The 12,184-nt window shown below is 31.6% G+C and overlaps 2 protein-coding genes across 2 annotated transcripts; both read left to right on the forward strand.

Moving 5' to 3' along the window:
* Positions 1-3,525: 3,525 nt before the first annotated feature.
* LOC125860558 (uncharacterized) lies at positions 3,526-3,979 on the forward strand. Its single transcript, XM_049540542.1, has one exon. The coding sequence runs from the start codon at positions 3,547-3,549 to the stop codon at positions 3,868-3,870; it is 324 nt and encodes a 107-aa protein (XP_049396499.1). The 5' UTR covers positions 3,526-3,546; the 3' UTR covers positions 3,871-3,979.
* Positions 3,980-4,842: 863 nt separating this feature from the next.
* LOC125857862 (uncharacterized) lies at positions 4,843-6,048 on the forward strand. Its single transcript, XM_049537513.1, has one exon. It carries the CDS (start codon positions 4,843-4,845, stop codon positions 6,046-6,048), a length of 1,206 nt encoding a protein of 401 aa, XP_049393470.1.
* The last annotated feature ends 6,136 nt before the right edge of the window (positions 6,049-12,184 follow it).

The following is a 12,184-nucleotide window of genomic DNA, read 5'->3' on the forward strand; positions in this document are numbered from 1 at the left end:
CCCCACCCACCCACTCCCCCACCCCCACCCCAAAAAAAATTAAGTTTGTTTTTAAAAAATATTTTTAATTTCAAAAATTATTTTCTACTCTATTTAAAATAAAAGATATTTCTCAAAAACATTTTTCATTCATAAATCAAACACTAAAAATCTTTTCTGAAAAATATTTTCTACTCACCAACCAAACATGAGAAAATAAATCAAAAATCAACTTATTTTCCAGGAAAACATTTTCCGTGGAAAACATTTTCCTTCATAGCAAACACACTCTTGATCGTAGTCATTTGTCATTCTAGACTCATATATACAAACCATAACTAACACAAAACTTTGACTCAATTCAAATATATGTTATCATAGCGTAAATTATGTCAATAAAGAATCAATAAATGCAACGTATAATCTGTTAAATTATTTTATTTAATAAATATTTTTTTGAAAATTGAGCATTATTTTAAAAATGGAGTGAAAAGGTGTAGTTGAAAAATATATTAATTTTTGTTTTGAATTTTAAAAATTAAACTTTTTTGGGACTATTTTTCTTTACTAAAGGGACATTTATTTTTGGACGGATCGGGAATAATAGAGTAACTAATAAGGACCAATTTGGATCTCATTTGAAAATGTTTGTGCTAGGTGAATACTCAATTATTAGTATTCCCTCTACACTATATCAAAAATGATCTTTAGCGGTAATTAATTAACAGTAATAGCTTAATTGCCGCTAAATATATATTTTTAGCGGCAATTAACACTCTTTGTATATGTTTCTAAGCCTTTAGCGACACGAAATCTTATGACACTTAACTAGTGCCAGTAAAATTTTAGCACTTTTTATTAATGTGTCTCTTTATTGCCGCTAAAAGTTATTTTTGTTGTAGTGCTAGTCCATATTAAGTGAATTGTTGAAACATTTTTAATAGTTTAAAATAAATGAATTATTCAAAATTTAAGAAAATTGTTGGAACTTTTTCTCATATTTCACTTCATTTAGTAAGGTTACTAACTACTTTATATATTCGAGTAGATCATAGTTTGAAAATAATCAAAAGACTAATACTGAAAAATAACACTTAATTTATATCCTTAAATATTTTTCTCAAGGAACGTGTCAAAGTATATCACTTGAGATGGACCAGAGAACTTCTATTTGAAGATGAACTAAAACTATAGGATAAGGTAGAACCTAGCATTAACTATGCTCACCAAACGTTCAATTTTGGACGTATAGACAGCATCTCTGTTCCTCTCACCATTATAATTCTTCACCAAAATATCAAGCCCTCAAGTCTACAAATTAATATATATCGAAACAATCATTCAATTCTCTACTACATCTAATTTCTCAACGTACATTTAAAAAGGGAAGAAAAAAGATAGGAAAAAATAAGGATAATACTTGATCATGGTGGCCTATATATATTTTAAAGTAAATGTTCTGAATATATTTAACTAAGTTAGGTACGAAGAATTAATGGAATAACAACACACAGAAAGGTTCATAATAATTAAATATCAACTTTAACTTTTATACACATACTCATAGTATAAAGTATTTTTATATCATCAAATTAAATTGACTTATAATAATAGATAAATCTTTACATATAACAAGCCTAGTAATGGTAATTTGAAATAAACTTAGGGGTCGTTTGGTGTGAAGGATAATACCAAATAGTTCCTGGGATTAAATTAGTACCACTTAATTTGTTGTTTGGTATTATCCTTCACACCAAACGACCCCTAAGTTTGGTTGGCAAGTTCGGAATAACTTATCCCGGATTAATAATTAGTATCGAGATAAGTTATCCCTCCCCTTGGGTGGTATAATAATCACGGGATAACTTATCCTGGGATAAAATAGGTAAATGACAAAAATGTCTCTTTCAACCCTTTTGTTACATCACTTTTTATATTCATGAAGGGCATTTTTGTAAACAAATAAATTGGTCTTAAAATTTATTATTTTGAATACAATCAACCAAACACTCAATAAAAAATAATCTCATCATAATTTATTTCATCATAACTAATTTCATTATAATTAATCTCATCATAACTTGAATTCAAACCAAACGACCCTAAGAGTATAACGTGTTATAGTTGATTAGTACCTATTATAAATTAAATTTCTTAGAAACTATGATGGATAATTTGAAATTACTTAGCTTATTGGACTAATATATAGTCACATGGCCTATGCCTTAGCAAAGAAGATTATTCTGGAAAAGGAAAAAGAGCAAAGTGTAGCCACATGGGACTGACATTTTATGTTTTTTTATGTGTTAAAAAGTCAAATATCCATTTCAGATAAGCACAAGCAGAAATATGAAATTACATGCAAAAAGTTGGAATAATAGTATCAATTAACTGAATAGAGAACTATGAGACCTTATTTTTAAATTTCAGTAGACACAAAAATATTTGGTCATTTTTTTTCATTTGTGTTAGCATTGACAAATACAATTACCTGGTAAAAGTGTATGATAAATATCTTGTGATATTAATCGAGACATGCATAAATTGATCAGGACACCACGGTTATTAAAAAAAAGGTCTGAGATAATCTGCGTAAGATTTCTGAATTCCATTTGCCTTTCCATGTTGTAATCCCACTCTGGTTCTTTAANTATTATTTTAAATACAATCAACCAAACACTCAATAAAAAATAATCTGATCATAATTTATTCCATCATAACTAATTTCATCATAATTAACCTCTTAAAATTTATTATTTTAAATACAATCAACCAAACACTCAATAAAAAATAATCTCATCATAATTTATTCCATCATAACTAATTTCATCATAATTAACCCATCATAACTTGAATTCAAACCAAACGACCCCTAAGAGTATAACGTGTTATAGTTGATTAGTACCTATTATAAATTAAATTTCTTAGAAACTATGATGGATAATTTGAAATTTCTTAGCTTATTTAATATATAGTCACATGGCCTATGCCTTAGCAAAGAAGATTATTCTGGAAAAGGAAAAAGAGCAAAGTGTAGCCACATGGGACTGACATTTTATGTTTTTTTATGTGTTAAAAAGTCAAATATCCATTTCAGATAAGCACATGCAGAAATATGAAATTACATGCAAAAAGTTGGAATAATAGTATCAATTAACTGAATAGAGAACTATGAGATCTTATTTTTAAATTTCAGTAGACACAAAAATATTTGGTCATTTCTTCTCATTTGTGTTAGCATTGACAAATACAATTACCTGATAAAAGTGTATGATAAATATCTCATGATATAGATATTTATCGAGACATGCATAAATTGATTAGGACACCACAGTTATTAAAAAAAAAGGTCTGAGATAATCTGTGTAAGATTTCTGAATTCCATTTGCTTTTCCATGTTGTAATCCCACTCTGGTTCTTTAAAGCCGCATTTAAAAGCACAACACCTCTCAGTTATACCTTTTAATTTGTCTCTCTGCTTTTGTAAAAAGATCGAATTAATGAAATATATATATATATGTTGTTTGTGAATGAACAAACAAACACACATATATACACAACGAAGAAATGGCAAACACGGATTCAACAATTTGGCCTAACGAACAACAACCTCAGCAATCAGTACCGTACCCTGAAGCAGTGCCAAACAGCGCTTGGCATTCTTCGGGATCTATTGGGCCATTTTTCGCTGTCATCTCTGTGTTAACCATTCTCGCGATTCTTTCGTGTTTAGTGGGAAGGTATTGTAGGAATCAGGAGCGTGCAACGCCGTTGCATAGCATTAAACAGAGAGATTGTAGCTTTGGGGGGCTGAGGGGCAAATTATGCTGGGGCTGTACGAATTATGGTGAAAGTACTAATAATGAGGGTAAGGGGCAAGATGTTGTTTGATGAATTAACAAGTCTTTGAGGACGGCATTGATTTGGAGTAAAATTTGCTACTACTATAATATGGTTATTTGTGTAAATGTCGATCTTTGCTACATGTGCTAGTTAGAAGCAGAGTCAATTGTAAGTTGCTGTTCTGTTTTGATGCAATGGATAAATATTATGAGTTGCTAGTTGCTATTCTCATGCAAATTTTTCCTTGTGAATGTTATTTGTTATTCACAAGTGAGAATGATCGACTAATAAGATTTTAAGAATGACTAACTTTGCGGATCTAGAATTTTGAAGTATATGAATTCATGCCATAATTTCAAGTTAATATACAATATATTTTTGATAATTTCATGGTTCATATGTTTATTTTTCGAGATTATTATACACACACAAGAAGGGGAACGTAGTGTTATGATCTAAATAATTAGGTGTAAGCTAGATAGACCATGAGTAAGAAGCAAATGATCGATCAACCGACCTACATTCACAAATGAGATGAACAATCAACTATATAAATATGAGAGTACAAAATATAAAGAGAAATAACCTCATCCAATTCACTCGGAATATAAATAGGTTCACACAAGTGATAGTGTATCACTTGTGTCCCACAAATTTTCTCGCCTAACCAAAACCACATCAAAGTCTCTATGACTATATTGTGAATGCTGATTAAGTTACAATGAACAAGCTTCTATTTATAGTGAACCTTTTCCTACAAACTTTATGTTACCTTTTAGGAAAAGGAAAACTAATTATACTAAGAAACTTAGGCAAATACCAACCCCTAGAAGGTTTTGGATAGCAATATTTTGAAACCTAGAAGGTTTTGGTGTGTAGACAAGGACAGCTATAAATAATCGTTTCTGTTTTTTTCTTCTTCTGTTGTATTCTCTTCCGATGGCAATAATTGGAGCCGATTCTGTGCCAATGGACGCCATTGATATTTCTAGACAAAGAAAATCGGTGATTCCTTAGTTGATGCTTCCGCCGGAGGGCACTGTTTACAAATTCTACAGACTGGCAGAAGGCGATGTCATACAGTTTGAGCAGAGGCAACAACAGGAGCCTGACGGAGACGTCTATTACTTGGGATCATTATTTCAAGGTTGGCTCGTTTATATACAGCAAAACGACTGTCAAGTTATTCTATTTAACCCAATCTCTCGCAGAAAAATCAAGCTTCCATCTGTTGAAACTCTTCCTGAAGTTAATGGCGTCATTCGAAACACGCAAACTGGTTTGATTGAAACCTTTCTTAACTACCAATCCCAACCCCGTACTCCACAACAGTTATCTAAATACATCATCAGAAAAATAGTTCTTTCCTCCTCTCTTATGAACGATGACTGTGTAGCCATGGTCACTTACGGCCACTCTGATCTACTCGCCTTCTGCAGGAGGCCCGGAAGAGAGGATAGTACCAATTGCTGGATTCCCTTAGATGGACCCTTACGACAATACACACAAATTGTTTACCACAGTAAAAAAAAACTATTTTTCGCTCTCACCCATTTTAGGGATCTTGAAGCTTGGGATCTCAATACGGATCCAATCAACAGGTTTCACATTCACAATGAACATTTTGGAACCTCCTCTAATGAATGGCCTGTTGTTTGTAATGAATGGCCTATTTCTTTCGTGGATGATGATGAACTTGAGCGCAAGTCATCCTATTGTTGGGATTCTGATTACTTGGTATACGACCATCAAAGCCACGAGCTTTTTATTGTTATACGATACATAGCCCCTGCCATTGATCAAGATGGAACTCTTATATTACCTGAGGACAATTCGGATGATCAGTTTCCTTACCAGACTCTAACTTTTGATGTTTTCAAGCTTGATTTCATAAACCATGATCACGTGGAGCTTCAATACAACAGTAGCCTTGGCAATCGTGCATTCTTCATTGGCTCCAATACCGGTTTTGCTCTCTCAACCACCCAATTTCCTGAATTGAAGCCCAATTCTATTTACTTTACAGATGATCTGACCTGGGCTTACAGACACAGGGAGAAGCTCAAGTGTGGAGGTCATGATTTGGGCATTTATGATTATAAAGAAGGAAGCTTTTCATCGTGTTACTATCCCATTGATCTCGACAAGATACAGAGGATTCTACCAGCTCCTATTTGGTTCACCCCTGACCCTGATGTTGATGTTGATGCCGAATGTTTAGCCTAGGCCATACTGGGTGTGTTCTGTTTATCAACTTATCTTTGCCTGATTTGGGCTTTTTCTTTTTTCAATGGCATGAGACACAGCTTAACTAAGATTCTATCATCTCTGAACTCATTTTTATTTTTTTTGTAATATTAGCACACTCTATGACTCCATTTTGGGAGATGTTTGGAGAAAATGAGTTAAGGAATAATAGAATCTTATAATATATTTGTATTAAAAATGTTTTACTTATATATTTATCATGTGCATTGAAACATGTCTATAATATCTTATATATAGGAAAATATTAAATTCAAAATGTATTATAACTATGGTATATTTTTTTCTCTTATTATCGATGTTAAAAATGTATTATATCTAAATTTCAAATATTATTTTAATATAATTAGAATTATTATTTTTAAGATATGTTTAAAATGTATTATATTTTAATAATGAATTGGCCATTTATTTTTAACAGATGTTAATATTATTTTTTTCTTTTTCGTTTTTTCATTTATTATCTTTCAAACTTATAATTCTATAACATCAAGAAAATGAGAAGATTTTCAAATCAAATATGGCAAACAATAGTGTTGTTTCAATAACACTAGCAAAAAATCTAGTGTAATTAGCATGTATCTCACATACCGAATACGCGAGCGAGATAAGAGAGTGACAAGAAAGATGGGAGGGAGGCGAGGGCACGAGATTTGTCTGTGTATCCTAGATACATGTGAATCTATTTAGATAGAGTCTATCTAGAACAGATTAACCTAATTTTGAGTCCATATGTTCTAAGATACATGTATCTGGACGTACCAAAATCTTATAAGAATCATAATATTACAACATAGCGTGTATTTAAGTAATTAGATTATATACTAGTAAAATTATTGTAAGTTACCCTTATTTAAAAAGTTTTGGCCCATGGGTCATCCCCGATCAAGCCTTAAGGGCCAAGGGCTTATATGGGCTGGACTTATTAGCCCTAGTTTTAAATGAGCTTGAAAAATCATATTTCAACTCTACCCCAATAACTGGTTAAGTTGGGCCAGCCCCATGGGCTAAGCCTGTTTTGACGGCTCTAATTTTGAATATTATTTATTAAAAATAATATCAGTTAGTTAGTGGATATGCATATATATGTCATGCGTCATATTTTTTTGATATATTTATCTCTACCATCCAACTTTAGGTATATATTCACCCTTGGACGGTTAAATCTCATGTCCCCACTTTTATTATCCAATGTAGCATGCCTACGTGGATATACATATTTATTTCACTTAATATTTCCTTTTAATTTGATATTATATGCAACCAAAGTATTAATTATACCCACCTATCCAACCCATCAAATCCAACTCCTAATTATATATTTTTCAATNTATTGTAAGTTATCCTTATTTAAAAAGTTTTGGCTCATGGGCCGTCCTCGATCAAGCCTTAAGGGCCAAGGGCTTATATGGGCTGGACTTATAAGTCCTAGTTTTAAATAAGTTTGAAAAATCATATTTCAACTCTACCCCAATAACGGGTTAAGTTGGGCCGGCCCCATGGGCTACGCCCGTTTTGACGGCTCTAATTTTGAATATTATTTATTAAAAATAATATCAGTCAGTTAGTGGATATGCATATATTTGTCATTCGTCATATTTTTTTGATATATTTGCCTCTACCATCCAACTTTAGGTACATATTCACCCTTGAACGGTTAAATCTCATGTCCCCACTTTTATTATCCAATGTAGCATGCCTACGTGGATATGCATATTTATTTCACTTAATATTTCCTTTTAATTTGATATTATATGCAACCAAAGTATTAATTATACCCACCTATCCAACCCATCAAATCCAACTCCTAATTATATATTTTTCATTGTCAATTTCCTAAGAGAACCACGAAACTTTGACATAGAGAGTTATGGCAGCTCATCCACAAGAAGTTGTGCTTAATTTGCTACTTTATTTGTGTGTGTTGACAGTGTTAAAATGTGTTGAAAGAGTGTTGTTTGGGTACTTAAAACCGTGCTTAATTTTTGCTGCATTTTGTGTGGTTACTGGTTAGTTATTTGTGCCGAAAATGGTCAAATGACGATGAAAATAATCTAATGTGTAATTAATGTTGATGTGACCAACTTGCTGCTACATTTTGTGTTGAAATGTCTCTACAAGAAATTTTGAAACTGAGCTTTAAATTTGCTAAAATACAGCTAAAAAATAATCTGAAATACGGCCCATGCACTCTTCCTCTATCAAAGTCTCGTGATTTTCTCGTGCAAGAGTGATGATGAAAGATGTATTAATTAAGAGTTGGTTTTGATGGGTCAGATGAGTGGGTATAATTAATATTTGGTTGAATATATATATCCACGTAGGCATGCCACATAGGATAATTAAAGTGGGAACATGAGACTTAATTTCAAGGGTAAATATGTACTTAAAGTTGGATGATAGGGGCAAATATATCAAAAAAGTATAACGAAGGGCAAATATGACACTTTTCTAAAAGTACAAGGACAAATATGACCATTTTCCGAAAAAACGAAAACATGGCTGAGTTAAAGTTAGGAATGCGGAAGAGAACTAGCTGACGCAGTGATAGTGCATGTTTGTTGATGTTATTTGTGGTAAGAAAAGTAAGGTTAATTTGTGTAAGAGTAAAAAGATATGTTATAATTCATAAATAATGTTATATAATATATTATTTATATAAATTGCCCAAAAAAAGTATGTGGGGGAAGTTCATGTGGAACGAGTCTATGCAGGATGGGGTGGAGCAGGTTGAAAATGAAAAAAAAAATGTTATTCGGAGCAAGACAGAGCGAATTAAAAATTTTACGTGTTAGCCTCAACCCGCCCCACCCCACACGGCCCCGTTGCCATAAGATAGATGCCGAGGGTCTTTGATTTAGGTCCAAAAAATTTGAGACTCCAATTTTAATTGACAATGAATTTTCTGATTTTATTTTGGTTTAAATAATAAAAAATAACATTAAAGTTGTTTTAAAATGGTTTTACTTTTATATTAGATAGTAATATTTTAAAATTTTGAATCAAACTAATCACATTTTTATATTAATAAATAATTTTTTTTATAATATTATCCAATACATTGTATTACAAACAAATGGTAAACATCCTATTAATTTGAATTAATTCTATTAATATAAATATTAGTAATAATATTATTACATGAAGTTAAAAGATTTAATATTTTAAGATACTACACTATAAGCAAAAAGTAAGAAAAAACATAGTTTTCTTATTGAAATTTTACTTTAGATTATTAATTTTAATTTGTTAAATCTCTATTAACATCGATTAATAATAATTGATCAAAATGGTAACGAATGTTTGAATAAAACTTGTTGTGGGGAGTCCTTAGTCAAACGGTTGATTCTTGATAAATAAATCTTTATTGTAGGCGAACTCAAACTAGAAACAAGTCCATAGGTTGAAAATTGTTGGCTCACGACTTGAATTGTATTATTGAAAAGTAAAAATTCACTACAATCTAAATATTGCAAAGCAAAAAAAAGTTTTATTGAAACATGCATTAGAAAGTAGTTTCCTACTACGACTCTGACCGAGGAAGAAGAATTTCGAGGGATACGCTTTCATGTTCTCCCTTATTGAAACATGCATTAGTTTTGTTAGGGGCTTCAAACCCACAACTTTAATGTGAAAAGTATTGATAAAATGGTTTAAAACTCTCTCATTATATATCCGAAATTTCAACTACACACTCCAACTTTACGGTATCCTATTACCCCTAAACATTTTAAAAGTGAAATATATTCCCCTTAGAAAGTCATACCATATTTGTATTGAGGAGTGATATGCTACTGCCACATCACCTCACCTTTTTTAATATAAAAAAAATAATTCTTTTTCTTTATTCTACAGTCATAGCATATGCTAAATTATTTTTCATGGATTTTCTTTTAAATTCCTCTCAATTCAATCTTCGAAATTCTCTATTTTTGTATAATCTTATGTTTTTCCTCTTTTGATTGATGAAATTTGCAACCAAAATCATTAACAATTCAATGTCCAAAATTCTTTTTTATCAATTTTAGGGTTTAAGTTTTTAGCTATAGTTAGTTTAGTAGGAATGTTGAAAAATGAAGATTTTGTATGATTTTGTATAATATAATGTTCATTGTAGATTTGATGACAAAATCTTTATAGATTTGAAAAAAAAAAGATAAAGAATGCATTTGACTTGTAAATTTTGTGTTTGAGCTTGAATTTGCATCTCCTATCTTGGAGCTATGAAAACCGAGTATGTGGTGATGGTGATTTAAGTGGTGGTTTACATCAGAACTGATTGTTGATGAGTTCGTTCTCACATGGTGGAATAATAGAGATTATTTTCGGTGGATTTTTAGTAAAGCTACTGTGAGAAGTGTGTGAACCGAAAATGAGAGGGAGCCTTAATGATGGAAGAACTATGGGGGCGAAGACCTAGTAGTGGAGGAGTCAAGCTCACCTGGTGGATCAAAGAAGCCATCACCGTCAGTGTTGTTGCCGGTCTCTTAAAGAGAAAGATGAATGAAGACGTAAAAAGTAACAAATAAATAAAAGGAAACATAAAAGTTTTTTTAAAAAAAGCAAAAAATAATGAAATAAGGAAAATATTAAAGTTTTAATTAGTTTTTTGTCTTAAGAGAGAGTGAACTACACCTTCTTTGTCTCCTTGGCATTTAGAGAGCAAATAATTTTGCTTTAAAATAGTTTAAGGGGTGATAGGACTCCCATTTCATATAAGTGTGTAGTTGGGATTTCAGATATAGATTGGAGGTTTTTAGACCATTTTCTCGAAAGTATTTCCACAAACTCTTCCTTAGTTCCTTACCACTAAGCCATCAATTAGTTTTGTTAGGAGTTTCACAAGTTTATATATATATATATATATATATAATTTTCTAATACGAATACAACGTCTAAAAAAAGCTATTGAATTGATCCGAACCCCACTTAGCTCCGCCCCTGATGATAGCGAACAATCTTTTTTATATTCACCACCTTTGCTAATATTATATTCGGAAAAGAGTCAAAATTGCCCCTGAACTATATGAAATAGACCATTTATATCCTTCGTTACATTTTGGGATCAAAAATGCCCCTGCTGTTATTCTAAGAGACCACAAATACCCTCAAGAGTTAACACCCCAAATTTTTGTTGATGTGGCAAGCCACGTGGACTAATCCTTCCACCTAAGCGTTGCCAACTAGGATTCACTACAAAAGAACTAGACCTTCAGCGGCAACAACAGTCGCCACAAAAGCCCAGAAAATCGTCACTAAAAGTTTTTAATATTAAATTCTAATTCTGTATTTTTTTCTTCATTGTTTTAAAAAAACCAAATATGATATCGATTAAGTAGGAGTTTGAAGACACTATATGTTTTATTTTTATGTCATATGTAAATGTATAAAAATTGGGGTGTTAACTCTTGAGGGTATTTGTGGTCTCCTGGGATAACTGCAGGGGTATTTTTGATCCCAAAATGTAATGGAGGGTATAAGTGGTCTATTTCGCATAGTTCAGGGACAATTTTGACCCTTTTACGTATTATATTTATATACTTAGAGTTTGGACATTTCAAACGGATTAGGCTGTTGTGTTGCTTCTTGAATTTTTTTCTTTCAACAAATGTGTCTGGAGTTCCGTAGGATCCAGTATTTCATAAGATTTTTCTCTAACACATATATTTCATATTAATGGTAGAATTATAACACACTCATCATTTCTTTTGTTTGTCATAATCGATAAATACACAACGAATAACCCTTTGATCAAAGTTATTGCGGACATAATCTGATACGAACACATAACACACATCCAAATTAATCGATCCGTTTGTTAGCTCATTTAAGTATAAACAATTTTTTTATAAAGACAATTATTTATAATTAAAATAAGGTGAAGTAGGAGCACAAGATTAAGTCCAATAGTGAAATGGGCCACCACGTATAGACTTTAAGAAAATTCAAAGAACTTGGCGTAGGAAGGTTCACTTGATTCTTGAATGATATACATTGAACACCATCCTTCCATACTCTAAAAAACAAATTAAAATTCACCGACTCCCAATTTTTAAAATACAAAAATCATAACATGTAACCCATATATAGCCTCCCA

The sequence above is a fragment of the Solanum stenotomum genome, chromosome 3 (genome assembly GCF_019186545.1).
Source record: "Solanum stenotomum isolate F172 chromosome 3, ASM1918654v1, whole genome shotgun sequence".
In the NCBI taxonomy this organism is placed as follows: domain Eukaryota; kingdom Viridiplantae; phylum Streptophyta; class Magnoliopsida; order Solanales; family Solanaceae; genus Solanum; species Solanum stenotomum.